Source organism: Phocoena phocoena, chromosome 8 (assembly GCF_963924675.1).
Source record: "Phocoena phocoena chromosome 8, mPhoPho1.1, whole genome shotgun sequence".
Taxonomy (NCBI): Eukaryota; Metazoa; Chordata; class Mammalia; order Artiodactyla; family Phocoenidae; genus Phocoena; species Phocoena phocoena.
This window is the reverse complement of record NC_089226.1, coordinates 69,111,385-69,138,556: the sequence shown is the minus strand read 5'-3', so window position 1 is coordinate 69,138,556 and position 27,172 is coordinate 69,111,385. Positions and strand designations below refer to the sequence as shown.

General features: G+C 41.5%; 1 protein-coding gene across 2 annotated transcripts; it reads left to right on the top strand.

Annotated features, from left to right (window-relative positions):
* The first annotated feature begins 1,407 nt into the window (after positions 1-1,407).
* On the top strand, positions 1,408-25,157 carry CYP2R1 (cytochrome P450 family 2 subfamily R member 1). 2 transcript variants are annotated; one of them, XM_065882785.1, is made up of 5 exons: positions 1,408-1,632; positions 9,843-9,984; positions 13,872-14,504; positions 15,244-15,573; positions 24,982-25,157. In XM_065882785.1, the coding sequence occupies exons 1-5, from the start codon at positions 1,408-1,410 to the stop codon at positions 25,155-25,157; spliced, it is 1,506 nt and encodes a 501-aa protein (XP_065738857.1). The 2 variants fall into 2 exon arrangements, with proteins under 2 accessions (XP_065738857.1, XP_065738859.1); XM_065882787.1 differs by lacking the exon at positions 13,872-14,504.
* Positions 25,158-27,172: the final 2,015 nt, after the last annotated feature.

Below are 27,172 nucleotides of genomic sequence, written 5' to 3'. Positions count from 1 at the left end.
AGCTCAAATGTCATCTTCTTAAAGAGACTTTTCTTGACATCTCTCACCTGCTAAACGATTTCCCCATGCCCAAGCATTCTCTATAACACACTTTTATTTTCGTCTGCTAATGACTGTCTAAAATTATTTTATGTGTTTATTCCTCCTCCCTCACAAGAATGTAAGTTCTAGGAGGGTAGGGACTTTGTTGCTCTTTTCACATATTATCTCCATTGCTTTGGATAGGACTACATGGTGGACATTTAAAAAACACCTGCAGTGACAAAGTGAGAGAGTGGCATGGACATATATACACTAACAAACGTAAAATAGATAGCTAGTGAGAAGCAGCCGCATAGCACAGGGAGATCAGCTCTGTACACTGTGATCACCTAGAGGGGTGGGATAGGGAGGGTGGGAGGGAGGGAGACGCAAGAGATATGGGAACATATGTATAACTGCTTCACTTTGTTATAAAGCAGAAACTAACACACCACTGTAAAGCAATTATACTCCAATAAAGATGTTAAAAAAAAAAAACACCTGCAGTGTGAATAAGCCTTAAGCTAATGAGGACCATAACACTCTTGCCACTGCTCAATCACAAAAGGCAGCTGTTAAAAAGAGTCCCATGCCCAGTAGGTCCTGTGTTGCAAGGAACTACCCAATACAAAACAGGAATAGAAACAGAAACAGCAAATAGAAATTTCCAAGTAGGCAATCACTATCCCTGGGCAACTGTAGACCAGAGAGTCTTCTGTAAGTGCCAAGAAGTAACCAGTTGGGAACGACCAGAAAGCTGTGAAAAGATATGTAATTAACTCAGGTTGCCTAAATATTGTGCAATTACAATTCATAAGGGATCACATGTAAAAATACCTCATAACATAGGACAAAAGAATAGATGAGTAAAAAAAGGATAAATAGTGAGATTATTTTCTTTTTATATTGATGGGTCAATTCTTTAACGGAGATTCTTAAGATTACCAGGTTTTGCTCAAGACTGCAGTACTGATAATCTCCCCAGTTTTCCAGTCTGAAATAAGCAGACCTGGCTCCTAAAAAGATACCCACAGAAAAGGCTGGCTGCCTGGGATGCAGGATCCGCCTGACCCAGTGAGGTAGGCGGTGCTGTCACGTCTTCCAGCCCCAAGTGTCAACACCCCGGAAGAGGCCTCCAGGCTTTGTGCCCAACCAGCTGGGGATTGCCTAGAGCCGCGCCCAGATCCATAGGGCCACCCGCCCTCCGCAGAGCAGACTCTGACCAGAACAAAGGCAAGAGTAACTGGCCCGAGGGCCCTACGCTCAGCCAGCCAATGGCCATGGAAATGGGGCGGGACCACGGGGTACCGGGCCAATACGATGCGGCGGGGTTGGAGCGCTCGCCGGGTCCCGGGGCGGTGGGGTTTCGCAGCCCCAGCCTGGGCTATGTGGGAGCCTCACGGTGCTGAGGCGTTCGCGGCTGCCCTCGGAGGCGCCCTCTTCCTGCTGCTCTTCGCGCTGGGGGTCCGCCAGCTGCTGAAGCAGAGACGGCCGTCGGGCTTCCCCCCGGGACCGTCGGGGCTGCCATTTATCGGCAACATCTACTCGCTGGGCGCCTCGGCCGAGCTCCCCCACGTCTACATGAAAAAGCAGAGCCAGGTGTACGGCGAGGTACAGCCGACGGGCCTCGGGCAGGGAAAGCTCGGGCCTTCCTCCCGGGGTGAGGGGATGACCCACGCTCGTGGGTGCGAGCTGTCTGACCCCCCTCTGTGTGTCGGCAGCGTGGAGGGGAAGCTGGCTTCCCAGGCCCGGGGTCGAGGTACTCCAGCGGCGCCGCTGGGGGAGGGAGAGCCCGGCCAAGCCGCGCGCCCCTCCCACCTGACGCCCGCGGGGTACTGGCCGGATTCTCCCGCCCCCGAGGGCGACGAGGTGCCGCTCCCGCGCCTGCGCAGTGGGGCCTGGGTCCCGCGCCGCAAGCCCGGTCGGGAGTGACGGGCGTTACCCTCAGCGCTACCAGCTTGTAGCGCCCATGGATGTGCACGAAGTTCGTAGGTTAGCTTCCACCCACGGCTTCTCGAGAAAACCAGGCGTCCGAAATCTAGGACCGAGTTAATGGTTAATAGGAGGTCGTTGGATGTTTGCGTTTTAGAACAGCTGGTCTAGGCGTCTGCCGAGAGGCTGAGAGAGCGCAGGTGAAGGCCTCTGGGAAATGACCGTGAAAGAGAGAATGAACTGAGTGAAAATTAGTGCGGAGTCGCAGTGCCGTCCTGTCTGCCCGGAGCCAGGAGCGTCCCCGCAGCAAACACGGAGACTGCGCCGGCCGTGGGCCAGCCTCCCTTGCAGTGCGGGCGCCCGGGCGCAGGTCCTCTGGTCCTCCCCGTTTTACAGAGGAGGAAACTGCGGCATAGACCAGCTGAGTGACTTGCAGGCAGCCAGGCCGCTGCGAACTAGCAGGGGAAAGGCCAAAACGCTAGCTTGTGTTTGGAAGGGTGTCCTGACCTCGAGGAGGCAGAAGTTTCCAGAACACTGGCACTAACACGGCTCACTTGTTTCCTTTTGAATCCATTCTTTTATAGGAAACGACCAGCCAGGCTCTACCAGGTGCTGGGGAGAGATGAAGAAGGCACAGCCCAACTTTAGGTAGTTACAGTCTAGCCAGAGAAAAAAACTAATCTAACGATCGACCACAAATTGTGTTTTGAAGGAAAAGTACCACAGGGCTGCCTGGCAATTGCGGTGTTTCAGGTTTGGGCTTACATCCGTATTTAAACCAGCTTTTACAATAATTATTCTAGGTTTCTGCAGTTCCCTGATGGTATATGTTGCTAAAGGGAGGCTGGGCTTAGATAAAGCAAATTGTGTAATTCTTAGATACTGTTTTCCACCCTCCAGTTCTCAGGAATTGAGTGTATTTCCATGATTTCCATTGAATATATTTGATCTCTGGTGTTCAAAGCAGCATTAATATTTAGAGAAATCATAAGATGTGAAAGCGCAAGACGAGAGGTTGAGTCCTCTTTCGTCAGGTAAAACTTGACCTTTACTTGTCTGAATCTTAAGGTTTCGCGATATGCGTAATGGTAATAATAATAACTGAACACAGTTAAGTGCTATTCAGATGTTCTTTGAGTAAATGTTAGTTATTAATTACAGAACAACTTATTAGGCCTACAAAGTAGAAAGTGTTTTTAGACCAGTTATGTGAAATGGTTTCATGCAGAATAGGGAACTGTTTTTCATACGTAGATATTTGAACTGAAATGAACTCTGTATTTACTATGAACGTTCTTTTGGGAGAGGGGTAATTTAGTCTTATAATAGACTGCAAATTATAAATGTGCTGGAAGACTGTCATCTTGGCATAGGTAGATCTGGTACATTGGATAAGAATTTGGCATGAGTAACCAGTTTTATTGCTAGTGCAACTATATATTTGAGGCAACCTTGGTTCTTTACAAAGAGGTCTTTTTACTGAAGGTGGTAAAATTAAATAGGGCTAACCTGTGCTGTTAGGTATAAGAGGAGCAGAGGAAAAAGAAAAAGGAGCAGAAATGGAAAGGATGTATGCATTGAAGAGTAGACATGGTTTGAGTAACTCAGTTTTAGACTTAAGTTGAAAACCACCTGATGTATTAACCCTTTAAGCTACTTGCTCTTTATCTTAGTTGTGAAACACCCCTACAGTTCTCCCATTGTCTCAGAGGTATTTTCCAATTCTGACAAAGTCTCAAAGTTGGTATTGTTGCAGGAAGGGAGACCCCTTCCAGGGCCCCAGAGTGGGCTCTTGTCTAGCACTAAGAAATGAATTGTCTGAGGAGACATATGTGCTGACAAAGCAAGAGACTTCATTGGAAAGGGGTGCCTGGGTGGAGAGCAGGAGGGTGAGGGAACCAGGAGAACTGCTCTGCCATGTGGCTCGCAGTCTCGGGTTTTATGGTGATGGGATTAGTTTCCGGGTTGTCTCTGGCCAATCATTCTGACTCAGGTTCCTTTCTGGTGGGTGTGCAACTGCTCAGCCAAGATGGATTCAAGCGAGGAGGATTCTGGGAGGTTGGTAGGACATGTCGACTGGCATCTCCTTTCTCCGTTTGACCTTTTCTGTATTCTTCCGGTTGGTGCCTTGTTAGTTCTATGTTCCTTACCAGGATCTCCTGTCATAAAATAACTCATGCAAATTGTTACTGTCTTTGCCTGGCCAGGGCGGGCAGTTTCAGTCAGTGTTTCCGCTAACAGTATGAGTTGTTAAAATACTATACCTTTTTTGGAAGTGGAAGGAAACTATTATCTCCTGTACTTCTAGAAGGTTGTGGAAAGTTGTTTATATGTCGTACTTATAAATACAGAATCTTATTTTTCCACTGTCTTACTTGATGATCTGGAGATGTGTACTCAGAGAAAGCAAGCCCTGGACTTTAAAATTGCTTATAAGAAATGACAGTCCCTTCAAGTGACACCTACTTTTATGAAGTCTGTGAATTCAATTCTCCTTCATAATTCTTGAAAGGAAGACAACCGGTGCTCAAGACTTATACAGTCATTTTAAAGACAATCTTATATAGAAATGTATCACACTGAGACTTAGCATTTCCTTGGAGATTCACTCTGAATGCGTAAGCTTCTGCAGTGACTAATGTTAACCCAGATTTCGAGAAGCATTCCCTAGCTAGCAAAGCTAGCACAAGGAGTTTTTACAGATTATTTTCAGGTAATGCATGTAGGGATAATAAAATAATTAATTTGAGGCATGTGGAGTTGACAACCTATAATTTATTTATACAGTAAGTGTTTATTGAGATTTAAGCAAGGCATTGAATGAGATTCCGTGGAGCGTTCAAAGATGAAAGAGATGAAATCACTGAATCTAAAGAGTTTATAATTTAGCAGGCAAGCAGAAGACAGGAATATGAATGCCTCTGGTTTTAGGTAGTATTAAATAAGTGCCATGGGAGCTTCTGAGCATGTGCTGTGGTGGTTCAAGGGAGAAAGAGAAAGAGAGTGCACCGAGAAAGGCTTCATGGAGGTTGGTCCTTAAAGATTTGGTGGGGTTTGGACGGTATGGCAGTCAAGGTAGGCATTCCAAATGAGAAAACAGCCCAAGCAAATGTTGAAAAGTGTGTGGCAGTTATTTATCAGTTTTCATCAACAGCACTTTTTACATTCCTCTGTTATTAGCACTTAGCCCATAGTGTTGTAATAATATGCTTAAATGTGTGTCTCCCCCACTATTCTTTAATTCAGCATATATTTATCAGTTGTTATCATATGCTATGTATTAATACTATGCTAGATGTGAAGATTTAGCAATGAACAAAACAGGTGAAAATCCCTGCCCTCGTGTAGCTTACACTCTACCAGTGGAGGGGAGGTGGGGAGCAGGATAGGGACAATATAAACACAATAAATATATAATATGTTAGAGTACAGAGTAAGAAGTAAACTAAATTAGGGTAAGGAAAATGGAGAATGCTAGGGGGTGAAATTTAAATGGGTTAGAGCAGGCCTCACTGTAAAAAAAAGGCGTCTTAGCAAATATTTGAATGAAGTGAAGGAGCAAGGTATGGGAGTATCTAGGGGAAAAACATTCCAGGCCAAGGGAACAAGTACAAAGGCCATGAAGCAGGAGTATGCCATGCTGAGAATTACTTATAAAGAGACAAGTTAAGAGGCTGTTGAGATAACACAGGGGAGAAACGAAGGATTAGAGTGTTAGTGACGGAAGTGGTAAGAAATTGTCATATCCTGTCTGTATTGTTAAAGTTGAAACATCGTGACTGCTAAGCAGTGATGTGGGGCTTGGGTGAAAAATGGAGTCAACATGGGCAGCTCAGGACTTCCCTGGCAGTCTGGTGGTTAAGAATCCGAGCTTCCACTGCAGGGGGTGCAGGTTCAATCCCTGATCAGGGAACTAAAATCCCACGTGCTGCGGTGTGGCCAAAAATAACCCCAAAAAACAAAAACCATGGGCAGTTTGGGACCAGAATATAGCTTGAAGGATGGCTGGAATGGTCATTAACTGAGATAGTGAAAAATCGTGGGTAGAGCTAGTTTGGGAATAGGGCAAAAGACTTGAAGATCATAGACTGACTTCTAGAAGCTGTTTTATGTGTACCTGTTTCCATCTTTGCCAGCATCATAACTACCCCATAATAATAATAAAAATTATTGAATAAATTAAAAAATATATAAAACTAATCTTGGACACTTCCATAGATTAAAGCAGCATAAGGATGAATTTTCACAATTTGATTTACAAACTTCTACCAAAAGTCCTTGAAAAGAGCATGTACCTGAATAGATGCTAGCTCAAGTAACAGTTTCCCCAGTTTTCACCGTGAAATAGAGGACCATCTCATTTTTGAGTAAAGGTGGATTGTATAACAATGTTCTCAAGTTATGGCTCCTAGTTGGTTTTTGCAATCTCTAGTGTCCACAACCTGACAGCATTACCCTGAAATTAACTCCCCTGTCTGTTCTGCCTTCCTATTAACAGAATTTGTAATCCCATCGTTGTGAAATCGATCACAAAGTTGATTTAATCACAAAGTTGGGGATTTTTTTCCTGCATCAGGACCACTGCCTATTCACTAATACCCTTCGTTATTGTCTCTGCTTGTGATACTGTGATTTTTAATAAATGTGTATTTGGTCTTTGTACCTTTCCTGGCACAAGCTCCCAAAACCCTTGGAACTTCCTAAGTGTTGAGAGTGGTAGATGCATCTTTTGTTATTCATAATAAGCCCCTTTCACCCACCTCAGAGTTTATGTGAATGTTAATGGAAAGCCCTTAAGGATGGGAGCTTGTTGCCTGGAGAACCAACCAGGATTAGAGGGTTGGAATTTTCAGTTCTACTCATCTTACCTCTGGGGAAGGGAGGGGGGCTGGAGGTAGAGTCAGTCACCAGTGGCCAATGATTTGATCAATCATGCCTAGGTAATAAAGCCTCCATAAAAATCCCTGAATTATAGGGCTCTGAGAGCTTCCATGGTGAATTGGTGAACACGTGGAGGTGAGCAGAGGCTAGCATGCCTGGAGAGAGCATGGAAGCTCTACACCCCTTTCCTCATACCTTGCTGTTGGACTGCACCCCGCAGGCCGGCAAGGCCTGTACTTGCCCAGCTCCAAGACTGAAGAAAGAGCCCGGAGTCAGCAACGGAGACATCAATGGATAGGGATCTTACGTAACTGAAGCAAGGTCCTGGAGCGATACCCCACCGTGTGTGGCAGGTGGAAGGCAGGACCTGGCAGCAGGGGAAGGGAGTAGGGGATTACCAGTTACAGGGGAGTTGATTCAGGTTGCTTCATTGGTTATCAGGTACACTAGCAGAGGGGCACGCCCCTCGCTGCCCCTTTGATAAGAACAGTCAGTAGCTGGAGCCTGGGGCAAGTATGTAGGAAGGTCAGTCATGTGAGTAGGGTATAGGTGAAGCAGGCATTGGTTGAGCAGGGTGATATACAGAGAGCAAGAGAACAGCCATCTTGAGTGGCCTGACCATACACTTGCCCTATGCATCTCTTCCATATGGCTGCTCCTGAGTTACATCCTTTTCTAAGAAACCGGTAATCTAGTAAGTAAAATATTTTATTGAGTTCTGTGAGCCACTCTATCCAATTAATCAAACCTGAGGAGGAGGTCATGGGAACCTCTGATTTTATAGCCCTTTGATCAGAAGCACAGGTAACAACCTCGACTTGTGATTGGAGTCTGAAGTGGAGGAGCACTCTTGTGTTATTGAGCCCTTAACCTGCGGAATCTGACACTTTCTCCTGGTAGATAATGTCAGAATTGAGTTAAATTGTAGGACACCCAGCTGGTGTCCCAGAATTGCACACATCTGGTGTTATAGGTGTTGTAGTGGAGTACTGAGAGTAGAGGAGACACACAGGAGGAGGAATTTTTTCTTTATATCTGCTTAAAATTACGCTTCTGTGAAAAGATTTTAAGACCATCCCATTACTGCTTTGGGAACTGAAAGAGCCCCATCTTTGCTCAGCTGGTAACCACTTCCTTTGTGCTGAAACTCTTACACTGCCACTTTTGACTAATAACTTTACTTGTGGCAGGCAGTCCATGCTGCTTCCCAAAGTTCTGGATGTACCTACTGCTCAGTTGGCAGGGCCCATCCTTGTGCCAAAGACCCTTCTCAGCTGGTTGATTCTTTACTACTTGGAGGTCTTCATCACTTTTGCTACTGTAACTACTTCTGCTGAACTTCAATTCTCTGCTAAGTCTCCTGGTACCTCCCACCCCACCCCCCAAAGTAGTGTGAATCATAGCTAAATCTGTTCTACCTGTTTGCCCAGAGATGAGGCTTGACTCAGTGTTTTGGCTCTCAAAAGCTCTCAGCCACCCACTGAGAGGATGGGGATAAGCAATCTTTGCATCCCACTAATAAGGCAGCATTGTTCCCTAGGCCTCTATATAGGGCTAGCTAGAATAGACTGCAGGAGGTGTGACGTTGTAAGTGAACCTGTGGTGAAGCACATGAGAAGCTTCAGCAAGGAATAGGATGGATATTCCATCTTTTAGCTGAGGGGCAGCTGCCTGTGCCAATGTGGTGGATGCCAGTCCTCCAAGGTCAAATTCCCTTAGGGCCCTCTTTGTTAACTTCGTGGAATTCAGGGGCCCAAATAAATAAGCCTGTGAGTTTCAGTATGTTTTGTTGAGGAGAGGGAAATTTTCCCCTCTGCCCCTCTTGAGTACTTTTGGCTGGACTAATAATAAAATTGACACAAGACAGATTAACAGGAGAAAAAGAAACACATTTGACTCCATGCACACGGAGGTTTCACAGACATGGGATGGAGGAAGTGGCCAAAGCAGGCAGATTTTCTACTTCTTAGACAAAGAACCAATAAATTTGCAAAGAATTGACAGGACAAAGAAACTTTGGTTTTGGGTGCCCAATTGGTGAAGAATCTAAAGAGAGTTTGTGCTTGGGCAGTACATTAAAGAAGTAACAAGGTTTGTTTAAAAAAGGATTCTCACCCCCAAATTCCCTATCTTTGGCAATAAGGGTGTCCTACCTCCAGATGCATGGAGTATACCTTTCACATGAGAGATTTATTTCCTGCTTTCAGGGAGACAAAAAAGAGAAAGTGTCCCTCTTTTTTTTTTCTTTTTTTAAAATTTTGGCTGTGCCGAGCAGCTTGCATGATCTCAGTTGCCTACTAGGGATTGAACCCGGGACACAGCAGTGACAGCACCAAATCCTAACCACTAGGCCACCAGGGAACTCCCTAGAGCATCCCTCTTGCGTTGGCCATTTCTTCAGTAACTTTAATTCAAAATAATTAATATGCCATTGAGGCATATTTTGGGGTTGCATATCCTGGGCCCCAACATTTTATACCTCAAAAGTTGTCTCTCAGGCCTTTGACAATCCCCTCCCCTACCTAAACCTGGAATAATAAATGATGTGTAGATGGAGCCACTTCCTCATTCATCTTGGAAATAAACAGATTCTGAGATATCATTGAATGTTTTGAGTTGGAATGAATTTTAAAAGAGCATAAATATCAAGTATTTCTTGATTTTCTGTGGCAGCCCTGAAGCCCAAAAAGTTTAAGGGTTCTGCCAGGTGTCCTGTATCTGTTTAATGGCAAAACTTAAACTAGAACCCAGGCCTCCTGAGTCTGGTACTCTTTTCATTACACCATTTATAAGATTATGTCTTGAGCCACTGAATGAGTAATGAAATCATGGTCTTTGACGTGCCTTGTAGAGAGAAGGCACTCTAAACATTGTCAGCTGAGTAATAAATGCCAGCATTTTCAGGGAGTAACAAATACTGGGAGAGCTGGACTTAGTATATGTGGATTTCTATGGTTATATTTCTCCATATATTTTGCCATTTAAATGTTTTTCTTTTCTTCTCAAAGATCTTCAGTTTGGATCTTGGAGGTATATCAGCAGTGGTTCTAAATGGCTATGATGTAGTAAAGGAATGCCTTGTTCATCAAAGTGAAATTTTTGCAGACAGACCATGCCTTCCTTTATTCATGAAGATGACAAAAATGGGAGGTATGTTTATTTTCACCTACCTAATGATTTACTAAGCTATTTTAAATCACATTTCCTTTTTAAAAAATATTTATTTATTTATTTATTTTTGGCTGCATTTGGTCTCCATTGCTGTGCACGGGCCTTTTCTAGTTGCGGTGAGTGGGGGTTACTCTTCGTTGTGGTGCGCGGGCTTCTCATTGCAGTGGCTTCTCTTGTTGCAGATCATGGGCTCTAGGCACACGGGCTTCAGTAGTTGTGGCACATGGGCTCAGTAGTTGTGGCTCACAGAGTGCAGGCTCAGTAGTTGTGGCACATGGGCTTAGTTGCTCTGCGGCATGTGGGATCTTCTTTGACCAGGGCTTGAACCCGTGTCCCCTGCATTTGCAGGCGGATTCTTAACCACTGTGCCACCAGGGAAGTCCCCACATTTCTTATTTTATGTAAATTTAGTACATAGAGATTGGATTCTGTTGTACTGATTAACAAGAAAGTGTTAATTAGTTAATTTAGGTTACAGACCCTAATATTTGAGAACCCTTCAGGCTGCATTACATTCATATTTTAGGCCAGTACATACTAATTCTACTGTTGTAATCCAGTTCTAATAAATATTGTAAATAATGTTTTAAAGAATTAGCACTTAATAATATGTGCAGGTTTTGTGAAACAGGTTAAGAATACATACACATGTACACATACTTGAATCAAAAGTATCTTTGAAGCTAGTCTTGAGTGCTTGGTGACATTTTACTATTATTTTACTTATAAGCTTATAGACCCTGAAACAGCCTTTCTTTACTAATTAATATGATATGTAAATGAAGAATTGTAGGTTTGTGTAAAGGACTAGTATTCTCTATGGTTTAGTGTTGATCAGTGTCGGATGATTGCATATTCAACAAGGGAGAAAGGCTGAAAGTTAACAGAACGGATGAGACGAAAGCAGTAACAGAAAGCCTAAAATAGAATGTTGACGTCAGATACATCCGTTTTCATACTTAATAGTATAAGAGAGTTTTTATCTCCAAAATTTTCCAGTTCAATGAGAGCTTCACTCTTCATTTGAAAGAAAAATTCAACAGTATCTTGGTTATGTAGACTAAAGAAGACATTGATTGAAAAGGAAAAACATAAAAATTAACCATATATTAAATTGCAAAGCAAATCAATTAATGCAAAGAAAACACCAATTTTAAAGGCCAAATTCTTAGGCCAGGGCATGATGACACTTGAAAGCAATAATATAAATAAAAAGCAAATCTCCAGCTTCTTAAATACTCTTCCAAGTAATAATTAGGCCAAAGAAGAAATTATACCACAATTATAATAGAAGACCTTTAAAGAAATTATGAAAATGTATGATGTGATCAGAGTAATATTTAGGATAAACTATATGTTTTTTGAAGCTATAAACTTATCATTTAGACTGTTTTTATCATAAAGAAAGAAAAAACATGCATTCAACTTAAGACTTTTAAAGAAATAGTAAGAGAAAAAATAAGTAGAAAATTAGATGTGTTGGGCTTCCCTGGTGGTACAGTGGTTAAGAATCTGCCTGCCAGTGCAGGGGACACGGGTTTGAGCCCTGGTCCGAGAAGATCCCACATGCCGTGGAGCAACTAAGCCCGTGCACCACAACTACTGAGCGTGCGCTCTGTGAGCCACAACTACTGAGCCCATGAGCCACAACTACTGAAGCCCGTGTGCCACAACTACTGAAGCCTGTGCTCCTGGAGCCTGTGCTCCGCAACAAGAGAAGCCACTACAATGAGAAACCTGTGCACCACAACGAAGAGTAGACCCTGCTTGACGCAGCTAGAGAAAGCCCGCGTGAAGACCCAACGCAGCCATAAATAAATAAATTTTTTTTTTTTTTTAAAAAGAAAGAAAATTAGATGTGGTTTCTTTTTTTTTTTTTTTGGCTGCACTGCCCAGTTTGCAGGATATTAGTTCCCAACCAGGGACTGACCCTGGGCCCTCAGCAGTGAAAGCATGGAGTCCTAACCATTGGACCACCAGGGAATTCCCTAGATGTGTTATTTTAAGATGCATATGCACTGAACTTGGAAGTGGGAAATCAGAGCCACCATAAACCCGCTGTTTGAATAGGAAAAAGTGGCCCTTTAGGCGGGTTCAGCCCATGCCTGGGCACACAGACTGGCCAGTATAGGGTTATAACCAGGCTCCTGTGTACCTTCTTGTGTGTAACTGTATGCATATATTATGCACATGTATCCCATATGCATACATTTCTCTTGGGCTTGCTTTTATCTCAGTGCCTTTGCACTGGTTCTCTCTACCTGCAGTGATCTTTCCCTGGATATCTGCTTGACTCACTCCCATCTCCTGTGTCTTTACTTATGTCACCTTCTCACTGAGGCTTTTCCTGACCACCCTATGTCTCCTTCCTTGCTCTATAATTTGTTTGTCTCTCCTCACTAGTATGTAAGGCCCATGAGAAATAGCCATCTTTGCCTCTTTTATTCACTGATATATCTAAGACACTTTAGCTCCAGAAATACATTATGTTGAATGAATAGTCATCTGGGAGTATAGAAAAGAGAATGGAATATGGCATATAAAATTGCTGCACAGCGTTAAAGACCCCCTTATTTATGGTTAATTTCATCATAAGTTCCAAATTCAAAAACTGTTGCACAAAAGTTGTTGAAATGTAAATTACATAGGTACTTCATGTAGACAAGAGAACATGACATTTTTCATCATAGGTATACCTATGTACCAATTATGAATGAAATTCCAAGTAAACTACACGTTACAGAAATATATATGCGGAAGAAGTTTTTTTCTTGATAATCGATTTAAAGGGAAAATATTCCATAGTAGACATATCAGAACAGCAGAGTATACTGTGGAGACTGAGATTTCAAGGCAAGCAATATCAACATTAGAAGTTTGAGTTTCATGTTTGTCCCCTTAGTTTGGGCTGCTGTAACAAAAATATATAGACTAAGTGGCTTCAACAACAGACAGTTATTCTATCAGATCTGGAGGCTAGGAAATTCAAGATCAAGGTACTAGCAGAACAGTGTCTGGAAAGAGCCTGCTTCTTGGCTTGCAGACTGCCGTCTTCTCCTTGTATCCTCACATAACCAAGAGCAGTCATCTCTTCCCACATCCCTTCTTATAATGGCACTAAAGCTCATTCATGAGGGCTCATTACATAATTATTTCCCAAATACCTAATTTCCTAATACCATCACATTGGGGATTAGGCTTCAACATTTGAATGTTGTGGTGGCACAAACATTCAGTCCCTAGCACCTGCTTTTGGCTTGAGTATTTCCACTATGTTGACACCTCATTCAGGCCATCCTTGCCACTTCCAGTTATAGTATTAGGTAACATATGCCTTTAATGGGAGGAAATTTGTATTCTAAAATCTAGTCTCTTAAAGCAGGAAATTTCTAATTCGAGAAGGATGATTTCTCAGGTATGTGTTTAGTCCAGGATAAAATTTTGCCCATAGAACACACAGTCATTCGTCTTTTGTAAATTAGGCTTATAATAGAAGTTGGATAATAAGGTCACCCAAGGCCTTGTTCACCCAGGTTGAATTACAGAAGACAGTTCAGTTTCTTGTGGTGGGAGATTATAAGTCTTTTCTGCCTGTGCCCAGATGAGAAGTATGGATAAGCTTTATCTGTTTATAATAGTCCATGGCTAATGAGGAGTAAAGAATAGAGCTTAACTACTGGGTCTAGTTTTAGTTTTATAGAAAATTTGGAGAAGAATGAATAACCGTCTTTTTTTTTTTTTTTTCTTCCCTGCGTAGTATTTTTAGCTGTTAGATACAGGGATGTAGGAATGATAAAAAAATTTTTAATAGTATCATAGAAAGATAATTTGGAGAAGAATGACTAACCATCCCTTTTTCTTTTTAGGCTTACTCAATTCCAGATATGGCCGAGGATGGGTTGATCACAGAAAATTAGCTGTAAACAGCTTTCGATGTTTTGGATATGGCCAAAAGTCTTTTGAATCTAAAATCTTAGAAGAAACCAAATTTTTCATTGATGCTATTGAAACATACAATGGTAGCCCTTTTGACTTTAAACAATTAATAACAAATGCCGTTTCAAACATAACCAATCTGATAATTTTTGGACAACGATTCACTTATGAAGACACTGATTTTCAGCACATGATTGAATTATTTAGTGAAAATGTGGAACTAGCCACCAACGCCTCAGTCTTCCTCTATAATGCCTTTCCATGGATTGGCATCTTACCTTTTGGAAAACATCAACAACTGTTTAGAAATGCAGCTGTGGTCTATGACTTTCTCTCCAGGCTTATTGAAAAAGTTTCCATCAACAGAAAGCCTCAGTTACCTCAGCATTTTGTTGATGCTTATTTAGATGAGATGGATCAAGGTAAAAATGACCCATCATCTACTTTCTCCAAAGAAAACCTGATTTTCTCGGTGGGTGAACTCATCATTGCTGGAACTGAAACTACAACCAATGTGCTACGGTGGGCAATTCTTTTCATGGCCCTTTATCCTAACATTCAAGGTAAGGATTCCAATGATCTCAAGGTCTGTTCTTACATTTAAGGCTCACACATGTTTTAGAGTCTTTGGCCTTGTACAAGGTATTCTATTTAGGAACTCCTGCTGTGCTATCCAAAAAGAGAAGCATTGAATAGCTATAAGGTTTTCAAAACTGTTATCTAAATTCGTATAAAAACCTCAGAGATGTCTTATAATACCTATTTCATAAATGAGGGAAAAGGCTGAGTGACTGATTTGCTCACTCCCTTCCAGTGCTAAGCTGGGACCTGAACCCTGGTGGTGGTGGTGGTTGTTGTTTTTCGGCTGCACCACGCTGCATGCAGGATCTTAGTTCCCCAACCAGGGATCGAACCCGTGCTTGCTGCAGTGGAAGCATGGAGTCTTAACCACTGGCCTGCCGGGGAAGTCCCAACCCTGGTTTTTTTTAATTTAAGTTTTTATGCTTCACTCTTTTCCTTGCTGAGAGTGTTGTTATTCTAATTCTAGATTTGTTTAATTTTTATTTTTATTACTTGTAATGTGTTTTTCACAACAAAATTACTTAGATCATTGGGTACTGGTTGTATAAGATATGTGGCACATATTTAAGTAGAACTTCCAGATAATGAAAAATCTGAATCTGGGTGTCCCCATACCTTGTTGGCTTACTACAGGTTATCTTTTGTTTTATCCTAAAGGGAAATTACTTTAGATATAATTCTAAGAATTGCATAATAACTTGAACACTTTTTCTCTTACAGGACAAGTTCAGAAAGAGATTGATTTAATTATAGGACCAAGTGGGACACCTTCTTGGGATGACAAATGCAAAATGCCTTATACTGAGGCAGTTTTACATGAAGTTTTAAGATTCTGTAATATAGTGCCATTAGGGATTTTCCATGCAACCTCTGAGGATGCAGTTGTACGTGGTTATTCCATTCCTAAAGGCACAACAGTAATTACAAATCTTTATTCTGTACACTTTGATGAAAAGTATTGGAGAGACCCAGAAGTATTCTATCCAGACCGATTTCTGGACAGCAGTGGATATTTTGCCAAGAAAGAAGCTTTGGTTCCCTTTTCCCTAGGTAAGAGAACTTTCAAAGGGGCATAACTTTAGGAAAAAGTATAATGCTGATTTATCATGTATAATACCTTAATCTGAAGCATTCTCTTGTAGAGTTAATATCCCAACTCTGAAAACAGTATTGAATCTTATGGGAGAGAATGGTTTAATTAGAGCTCATTAACACCTATTTCTACTCAAAATAAGCCATAATTTAACAGCTAGAAAGAAATTGATGAGAAGCTCTGGCTTTTTCTGAAACTTTCTTGCTTGTGGATTTTGGCTTGTAATCAAAACTTGTAGAGCTAGAAATCAGTAACAGGCAGCTTGAGAGACTGAGACCCAGGGACAGGAATGGCATCATAACTTGAAGTGAAACTAGAATCTAGCTCTCTTGGCTCTCAATTCTTATACCTCATCTCCAAAAATATTGCGTCTCCTGTGAACAAGTACACGGATCACGAGACCCATGGAAGATGGACTGGAAAAATCCTTTCACTGGGGAAGGGTACACATGCAGTCATTTGAAATGAAATGAACTTCTCCTGGGTCAAGAGAACAAAGTGTCACACCTCACATCTTTCATGGCATATCTCAGGCTCTGTTGCCACATGCAAAGGAAGTGGAGAATAGAACTAATGAGCTTACAACAGTACATGACCTTACAAAAGAAGATGAAGAAATGGCCTCTGGGAACCAAAGTGCCAATTTCTATTCTTTGTGGCTTAAGAAAATCCTTTAATAAACATAACTTCCAGGCTTCCCTGGTGGCGCAGTGGTTAAGAATCCACCTGCCAGAAGACCTAAATAGACATTTCTCCAAAGAAGATATACAGATTGCCAACAAACACATGAAAGAATGTTCAACATCATTAATCATTAGAGAAATACAAATCAAAACTACAATGAGATATAATCTCACACCAGTCAGAATGGCCATCATATAAAAAGCTAGAAACAGAGGGAAGATGGTGGAAGAGTAAGACGTGGAGATCACCTTCCTCCCCACAGACACACCAGAAATGCATCTACACGTGGAACAACTCCTACAGAACACCTACTGAACGCTGGCAGAAGACCTCAGACCTCCCAAAAGGCAAGAAAGTCCCTACGTACCTGGGTAGGGCAAAAGAAAAAAGAATAAACAGAGACAAAAGGATAGGGACGGGACCTGCACCAGTGGGAGGGAGCTGTGAAGGAGGAAAGGTTTCCAAACACTAGGAAGCCCCTTCGCAGGCAGAGACTGCGGGTGGCGGAGGGGGAAAGCTTCGGAGCTGCAGAGGAGAGCACAGCAACAGGGGTGCGGAGGGCAAAGCGGAGAGATTCCCGCACAGATGATTGGTGCCGACCAGCACTCACGAGCCAGAGAGGCTTGTCTGCTCACCCGCTGGGGCGGGCGGGGCTGGGAGCTGAGGCTCGGGCTTTGGTCGGAGCGCAGGGAGAGGACTGGCGTTGGCGGCTTGAACATAGCCTGAAGGGGTTAGTGCACCACGACTAGCCAGGAGGGAGTCCGGGGAAAAGTCTGTACCTGCCGAAGAGGCAAGAGACTTTTTCTTCCCTCTTTGTTTCCTGGTGCGTGAGAAGAGGGGATTAAGAGCGCTGCTTAAAGGAGCTCCAGAGATGGGCGTGAGCCACGACTAAAAGTGTGGTCCCCAGAGACGGGCATGAGATGCTAAGGCTGCTGTGGCTGCCACCAAGAAGCCTGTGTGCGAGCACAGGTCACTATCCACACCCCCCTTCTGGGGAGCCTGTGCAGCCTGCCACTGCCAGGGTCCCGGGATCCAGGAGCAGTTTCCCCAGGAGAACGCAGAATGGCACACCTCAGGCTGGTGCAACGTCATGCTCGCCTCTGCCGCCGCAGGCTCGCCCCACACTCTGTACCCCTCCCTCTGCCTGGCCTGAGTGAGCCAGAGTCCCTGAAGCAGCTGCTCCTTTAACCCCATCCTGTCTGAGTGAAGAACAGATGCCCTCCAGCGACCTACACGCAGAAGCAGGGCCAAATCCAAAGCTGAGCCCCGGGAGCTGTGAGAACAAAGAAGAGAAAGGGAAATCTCTCCCAGAAACTCAGAAGGAGCAGATTAAAGCTCCACAATCAACTTGATGTACCCTGCATCTGTGGAATACCTGAATAGACAACGAATCATCCCAAATTGAGGAGGTGGACTTTGAGAGCAAGAATTATTATTTTTTTCCCCTTTTCCTCTTTTTGTGAGTGTGTATGTGTATGCTTCTGTGTGAGATTTTGTCTTTATAGCTTTGCTTCCACCATTTGTCCTAGGGCTCTATCCGTCCATTTTTTTTGTTTGTTTTTTTCTTAATAATTTTATTTTAATAACTTCATTTTATCTTACTTTATTTTATCTTCTTTCTTTCTTTCCTTCCTGCCCTCCTTCCTCCCTCCCTCCCTCCATCACTCCCACCTTCCTTCCTTCCTTCCATCCTTCCTTTCTTTCTTTCTTTCTTTCTTTCTTTCTTTCTTTCTTTCTTTCTTTCTCTCTCTCTCTCTCTCTCTTTCTCTCTTTCTTCTTTTTCTCCCTTTTATTCTGAGCCATGTGGATGAAAGGCTTTTCATTCTGCGCCCAGGGGTCAGTGCTGTGCCTCTGAGGTAGGAGAGCCAACTTCAGGACACTTGTCCACAAGAGACCTCGCAGGTCCACATAATATCAAATGGCGAAAATCTCCCAGAGATCCCCATCTCAACACCAGCACCTAGCTTCACTCAACGACCAGCAAGCTACAGTGCTGGACACCCTATGCCAAACAACTAGCAAGACAGGAACACAGCCCCACCCATTAGCAGAGAGGCTGCCTAAAATCATAGTAAGTCCACAGACACCCCTAACACACCACTAGACGTGGACCTGCCCACCAGAAAGACAAGATCCAGCCTCATCCACCAGAACACAGGCACTAGTCCCCTCCACCAGGAAGCCTACACAACCCACTGAACCAATTTTAGCCACTGGGGACAGACAACGGGAACTACGAACCTGCAGCCTGCAAAAAGGAGACCCCAAACACAGTAAGATAAGCAAAATGAGAAGACAGAAAAACACACAGTAGATGAAGGAGCAAGATAAAAACCCACCAGACCTAACAAATGAAGAGGAAATAGGCAGTCTACCTGAAAAAGAATTCAGAATAATGATAGTAAAGATGATCCAAATCCTTGGAAATAGAATAGACAAAATACAAGAAACATTAAACAAGGACCTAGAAGAACTAAAGATGAAACAAGCAACAATGAACAATACAATAAGTGAAATTAAAAATACTCTAGAAGGGATCAATAGCAGAATAACTGAGGCAGAAGAATGGATAAGTGACCTGGAAGATAAAATAGTGGAAATAACTATTGCAGAGCAGAAAAAAGAAAAAGAATGAAAAGAACTGAGGACAGTCTCAGAGACCTCTGGAACAACATTAAACGCATCAACATTTGAATTATAGGGGTTCCAGAAGAAGAAGAGAAAAAGAAAGGGACTGAGAAATATTTGAAGAGATTATAGTTGGAAACTTCCCTAATATGGGAAAGGAAATAGTTAATCCAGTCCAGGAAGCACAGAGAGTCCCATAGAGGATAAATCCAAGGAGAAATATGCCAAGACACATATTAATCAAACTGTCAAAAATTAACTACAAGGAAAACATATTAAAAACAGCAAGGGAAAAACAACAAATAACACACAAGGGAATCCCCATAAGGTTAACAGCTGATCTTTCAGCAGAAACTCTGCAGGCCAGAAGGGACTGGCAGGACATATTTAAAGTGATGAAGGAGAAAAACCTGCAACCAGGATTACTCTACCCAGCAAGGATCTCATTCAGATTTGATGGAGAAATTAAAACCTTTACAGACTACCAAAAACTGAGAGAGTTCAGCACCACCAAACCATCTTTTACGACAAATGCTAAAGGAACTTCTCTAGGCAAGAAACACAAGAGAAGGAAAAGACCTACAATAATGAACCCAAAACAATTAAGAAAATGGGAATAGGAACATACATATTGATAATTACCTGAAATGTAAATGGAATAATGCTCCCATCAAAAGACACAGATTGGCTAAATGGATACATAAACAAGACACATATATAAGCTGTCTACAAGAGACCCACATCAGACCTAGAGACACATACAGACTGAAAGTAAGGGGATGGAAAAAGATATTCCATGCAAATGGAAACCGAAAGAAAGCTGGAGTAGCAGTTCTCATATCAAACAAAATAGACCTTAAAATAAAGACTATTAGAAGAGACAAAGAAGGACACTACATAATGATCAAGGGATTGATCCAAGAAGAAGATATAATGTAAATAATTATGCACCCAACATAGGAGCACCTCAATACATAAGGCAAATACTAACAGCCATAAAAGGGGAAATCGACAGTAACACATTCATAGTCAGGGACTTTAACTCCCCACTTTCACCAATGGACAGATCATTCAAAATGAAAATAAGGAAACACAAGCTTTAAATGATACATTAAACAAGATGGACTTAATTGATATTTATAGGACATTCCATCCAAAAACAACAGAATACACATTTTTCTCAAGTGCTTATGGAACATTCTCCAGGATAGATTATATCGTGGGTCACAAATCAAGCCTTGGTAAATTTAAGAAAATTGAAAATGTATCAAGTATCTTTTCCGACCACAACACTATGAGACTAGATATCAATTACAGGAAAAGATGTGTAAAAAATACAAACACATGAAGGCTAAACAATACACTACTTAATAACGAAGTGATCACTGAAGACATCAAAGAGGAAATCAAAAAATACCTTGAAAGAAATGACAATGGAGACACGACGACCCAAAACCTATGGGATGCAGCAAAAGCAGTTGTAAGAAGGAAGTTTATAGCAATACAATCCTACCTTATGAAACAGGAAACATCTTGAATAAACAACCTAACCTTGCACCTCAAGCAATTAGAGAAAGAAGAAGAAAAAAAACCCCCAAAGTTAGCAAAAGGAAAGACATCATAAAAATCAGATCAGAAATAAATGAAAAAGAAATGAAGGAAATGATAACAAAGATCAATAAAACTAAAAGCTGGTTCTTTGAGAAGATAAACAAAATTGATAAACCATTAACCAGACTCATCAAGAAAAAAAGGGAGAAGAGTCAAATCAATAGAGTTAGAAATGAGAAAGGAGAAGTAACAACTGACACTGCAGAAGTACAAAACGTTATGAGACATTACTACAAGCAACTCTATGCCAATAAAATGGACAACCTGGAAGAAATGGACAAATTCTTAGAAAGGCACAACCTGCCAAGACTGAATCAGGAAGCAACAGAAAATATGAACAGACCAGTCACAAGCACTGAAATTGAAACTGTGATTAAAAATCTTCCAACAAACAAAAGCCCACTACCAGATGGCTTCACAGGCTAATTCTCTCAAACATTTAGAGAAGAGCTAACACCTATCCTTCTCAAACTCTTCCAAAATATAGCAGAGGGAGGAACACTCCCAAACTCATTCTATGAGGTCACCATCACCCTGATACCAAAACCAGACAAGGATGTCACAAAGAAAGAAAACTCAGGCCAATATCACTGATGAACATAGATGCAAAAATCCTGAGCAAAACACTAGCAAACAAAATCCAACAGCACATTAAAAGGATCATCATACACCATGATCAAGTGGGGTTTATTCCAGGAATGCAAGGATTCTTCAATATATGCAAATCAATCAACGTGATACACCATGTTAACAAATAGAAGGAGAAAAACCATATGGTCACCTCGAGATGCAGAGAAAGCTTTCGACAAAATTCAACACCGATTTATGATAAAAACCGTGCAGAAAGCAGGCATAGAGGGAACTTTCCTCAACATAGTAAAGGCCATATATGACAAACCCACAGCCAACATTGTCCTCAATGGTGAAAAACTGAAAGCATTTCCACTAAGATCAGGAACAAGACAAGGTTGCCCACTCGCACCACTCTTATTCAACGTAGTTTTGGAAGTTTTAGCCACAGCAATCAGAAAAGAAAAGGAAATAAAAGGAATCCAAATCAGAAAAGAAGAAGTAAAGCTGTCACTGTTTGCAGATGACATACTATACATAGAGAATCCTAAAGATGCTACCAGAAAACTACTAGAGCTAATCAATGAATTTGGTATAGTAGCAGGATACAAAATTAATGCACAGAAATCTCTGGCATTCCTATACACTATGATGAAAAATCTGAAAGTGAAATCAACAAAACACTCCCATTTACCATTGCAACAAAAAGAATAAAATATCTAGGAATAAACCTACCTAAGGAGACAAAACACCTGTATGCAGGAAATTATAAGACACTGATGAAAGAAATTAAAGATGATACAAATAGACGGAGAGATATGCCATGTTCTTGGATTGGAAAAATCAACATTGTGAAAATGACTCTACTACCCAAAGCAATCTACAGATTCAATGCAATCCCTATCAAACTACCACTGCCATTTTTCACAGAACTAGAACAAAAAATTTCACAATTTGTATGGAAACACAAAAGACCCTGAATAGCCAAAGCAAGCTTGAGAACAAAAAACGGAGCTGGAAGAATCAGGCTCTCAGACTTCAGGCTATACTACAAAGCTACAGTAATCTAGACAATATGGTACTGGCACAAAAACAAATCTAGATAAATGGAACAGGATAGAAAGCCCAGAGATAAACCCATGCACAAAGGAGGCAGGACTGTACAGTGGAGAAAGGACAGCCTCTTCAATAAGTGGTGCTGGGAAAACTGGACAGGTACATGTAAAAGTATGAGATTAGAACACTCCCTAACACCATACAGAAAAATAAGCTCAAAATGGATTAAAGACCTAAATGTAAGGCCAGAAGCTATCAAACTCTCAGAGGAAAACATAGGCAGAACGCTCTAGGACATAAATTACAGCAAGTTCCTTTTTGACTCACCTCCTAGAGAAGTGGAAATAAAAACAAAAATAAACAAATGGGACCTAATGAAACTTCAAAGCTTTTGCACAGCAAAGGAAACCATAAACAAGACTAGAAGACAACCCTCAGAATGGGAGAAAATATTTGCAAATGAAGCAACTGAAAATGGATTAATCTCCAAAATTTATAAGCAGCTCATGCAGCTCAATGACAAAAAACAACCCAATCCAAAAATGGGCAGAAGACCTAAATAGACATTTCTCCAAAGAAGATATACAGATTGCCAACAGACACATGAAAGAATGCTCAACATCATTAATCATTAGAGAAATGCAGATCAAAACTACAATGAGATATCATCTCACACAAGTCAGAATGGCCATCATCAAAAAATCTAGAAGCAATAAATGCTGGAGAGGATATGGAGAAAAAGGAACACTCTTGCACTCCTGGTGGGAATGTGAATTGGTACAGCCACTATGGAGAACAGTATGAAGGTTCCTTAAGAAACTACAAATAGAACTACCATATGACCCAGCAATCCCACTACTGGGCATATACCCTGAGTAAACCATAATTCAAAGAGTCATGTACCAAAATGTTCATTGCAGCTCTATTTACAATAGCCAGGAGATGGAAACAACCTAAGTGTCCATCATTGGATGAATGGCTAAAGAAGATGTGGCACATATATAAAATGAATATTACTCAGCCATAAAAAGAAACGAAATTGAGCTATTTGTAATGAGGTGGATGGACCTAGAGTCTGTCATACGAGTGAAATAAGTCAGAAAGTGAAAGACAAATACCGTATGGTAACATATATATATATGGAATTTAAGAAAAAAAATGTCATGAAGAACCTAGGGGTAAGACAGGAATAAAGACACAGACCTACTGTAGAACGGACTTGAAAATATGGGGAGTGGGAAGGGTAAGCTGTGAAGAAGCGAGAGAGTGGCATGGACATATATACACTACCAAATGTAAAATAGATAGCTAGTGGGAAGCAGCCGCATAGCACAGGGAGATCAGCTCGGTGCTTTTGACCGCCTGGAGGGGTGGAATAGGGAGGGTGGGAGGGAGGGAGACGCAAGAGGGAAGAGATACGGGAACATATGTATATGTATAACTGATTCACTTTGATATAAAGCAGAAACTAACACACCATTGTAAAGCAGTTGTACTCCAATAAAGATGTAAAAAAATTTTTTTTAAAAAAAGCTAGAAACAATGAATGCTGGAGAGGTTGTGGAGAAAAGGGAACCCTCTTGCACTGTTGGTGGGAATGTAAATTGATACACCCGCTGTGGAGAATAGTATGGAGGTTCCTTAAAAATCTAAAAATATAACTACCATACAACCCAGCAATCCCACTACTGGCCATATACCCTGAGAAAACCACAATTCAAAAAGAGTCATGTACCAAAATGTTCATTGCAGCTCTATTTACAATAGCCAGGACATGGAAGTAACCTAAATGTCCATCAACAGTTGAATGGATAAAGAAGTTGTGGCACATATATACAATGGAATATTACTGAGCCATAAAAAGAAACGAAATTGAGTTATTTGTAGTGAGGTGGATGGACCTAGAGCCTGTTATACAGAGTGAAGTAAGTCAGAAAGAGAAAAGCAAATACCATATGCTAACACATATATATGGAATCTAAGAAAAGAAAAAAATAGGTTGTGAATAACCTAGGGGCAAGACGGGAGTAAAGACGCAGACCTAGTAGAGAATGGACTTGAGGATATGTGGAGGGGAAGTGTAAGCTGTGACAAAGTGAGAGAGTGGCATGGACATATATACACTACCAAACGTAAAATCGATAGGTAATGGGAAGCAGCCACATAGCACGGGGAGATCAACTTGGTGGTTTGTGACCACCTAGAGGGGTGGGGTTGGAGGGTGGGAGGTAGGCAGGTGCAAGAGGGAAGAGATATGAGAACATATGCATATGTATAACTGCTTCACTTTGTTATAAAGCAGAAACTAGCACACCATCGTAAAGCAATTATACTCCAATAAAGATGTTATAAAAAAGAAAAAAAGAATCCTCCTGCCAATGCAGGGGACATGGGTTCAAGCCCTGGTCTGGGAAGATCCCACATGTCGCAGAACAACTAAGCCCCTCTGCCACAACTACTGAGCCTGTGCTCTAGAGTCCATGAGCCACAACTACTGAGTCCACGAGTCACAACTATTGAAGCCTGTGGGCTTAGAGCCCATGCTCCACAACAAGAGAAGCCACTACAATGAGAAGCTTGTGCACTGCAATGAAGGGGAACCCCTGCTTGTCGTAACTAAAGAAAGCCCATGAACAGCAATGAAGACCCGACGCAGCCAAAAATAAATAAATTTATTAAAAAGAAATGAATAAAATAAACATAACTTCCTCTAAGTTTCTTTAAGTTCCAGGTTTCCTGAATGGTACGTATTAGACTTAAATTTTGGTAAATATTGTGGATTTAGAAAAATTATTATGCCTGTTTTTTATGTTGAGGGAGAAGACATTGTCTTGGAGAACAGCTGGCTCGGATGGAAATGTTCCTGTTTTTTACAACATTGCTTCAGCGATTTCACTTGCATTTTCCACATGAACTGGTTCCAAATCTGAAGCCCAGGTTAGGCATGACGTTGCAACCCCAGCCCTACCTCATCTGTACAGAAAGACGCTGAAAGTGCCTGGCTGTTGTGTGGAACAAGGTGTTTGCCTCACCCCTGAACCTTGTTTATACAGTGTCTGTGTTTGTATAAGGATCACAGCATCATAAAAACCAAATGAACACAGATGTGTCTTTAAAGACTGTAATAATAAGCATTAGCTATTACTTTTTCCAACCTTTTATGACTTATAATGTGGAATTATCTGAGGAAAACAGAGGTACAAATGACAGTTGTTGCTTAAGATACTAAGAAGGGCCATCGATGACCTGACTTTTCAGCCTGTTGTTGAGCACCAGGTACCCCTCATCCCTTCTTGACTGCAATTTGCTCCTTTCTGGGCTCTTTGCTTCCAAATGTCAATGCCAGCTCCTTTCTGATCAGGTATTGCCATTAATAGATTGTGTGGTACTAGTCCAGTTTAATAGTGGACTAAAGAAGAAATTAAAACCCAAATAAATGAGTTTGGACTACAGCGGTATTTTAGACATGGTGGCAGATGATAGAATAGATAGCTACACAGTATATTTAATGTAAAACCTGCCAGTGCTTTCAAATCTTGCTTCCTACTATAGCTTCATAAGAGTTGCGGCGTCATTCTTCCTACAAACGAGGGTCCCTGTGACCCTCATAGCAGCAGTTAAGTAGATAGGAAATTACAATAAGGTATTTAAAAATGACACATATGGGGCTTCCCTGGTGGCGCAATGGTTGAGAGTCTGCCTGCCGACACAGGGGACACGAGTTCGTACCCCAGTCCGGGAAGACCCCACATGCCGCGGAGTGGCTGGGCCCGTGAGCCATGGCCGCTGAGCCTGCGTGTCCGGAGCCTGTGCTCCACAACGGGAGAGGCCACAACAGTGAGAGGCCCACATACCACCAAAAAAAAACAAGGCAGAAGATTGAGTGGTCTTCCGTCTCTCTCAGTGAGTAAATAAATATTACCAATACTGTTCAGTTGTTTATTCAGAGTCAATGCCAAGTTTGAAGATTTAGCCTTTGTGAATAGTCTGCCTGTGACAAGTACGGAAGAGGTTATTTTCAAAGACGATGAGACAACACTGATTCAGCACAACCTAAGATGGAATCTGCTAAGATGTATTACAATTGATAGTAAAAATATATGTGGAGCATTAAAAGGCATAGTTGTACAAATTGTATTATCAGCAGGTACTTTGCAGAAAGTGCTTGAATCTATCATGTGTTATAAAACCAGTAGTGTCAACAGTGAACTTCATTTATTCTTATGAACTTAACCATCATCAGTTTTGTGAATTTTTGTCAGAAATAGGAGCTGAATATCCTGACCTGCTCTACCACACTTCAATGATTTAGCAGTGATAACACTTTATTGCAAATTTTTTGAGCTCAGGGCCAAGATTGAAATATTTCTGAATGAGGAGAACCACCTTTAACTACTGTTATCAAGTACTGAATGACTCTGGACATTGGCCTTTACAGCAGGTAAAGTCATTTCAACAACAACCTAACACTTTCTATACTTCTTGTGGTGTCAACAGTTAAAACAAGAAGTTAGGCCTCCATCCCCATGCGGCCTTTCAGCAGATAAATTTTGTGAGCTCAAACTAAAGTTCCAGAAGCTCTTTTTTGGACCTCGATGCAAATGCAAAAAAAAATCCTTATTTCAAAATTTATTTAACTGTGTAGTTGAGGAGCTTCCACCTAACCTTCAATTGCAAGTGTTTAGTCTGCAAAGTAATGACATGCTAAAAGGCAAATATCAGAGAATTTAATAGAATTCTATAAATGCCTTCCCAGTGATTAATATACTTAATTAAAATCAGATGCTCATGGATTGATATCAGTATTTGGCAGTACCCATCTGTGTAAAAAGGCACTTTCAAATATGAAACATGTAAATCTCATTACAGATCAGCATTAACAGATGAACATTTGTAATGTTTTGAATGACAGGAAACACACACTTTGAACCCCAATTAAGCAAAATTTTATCTCCTAAAAAAGAATTCCCTTTTTCTCATTAGTGGATCAATATTACTTTTTTTAAA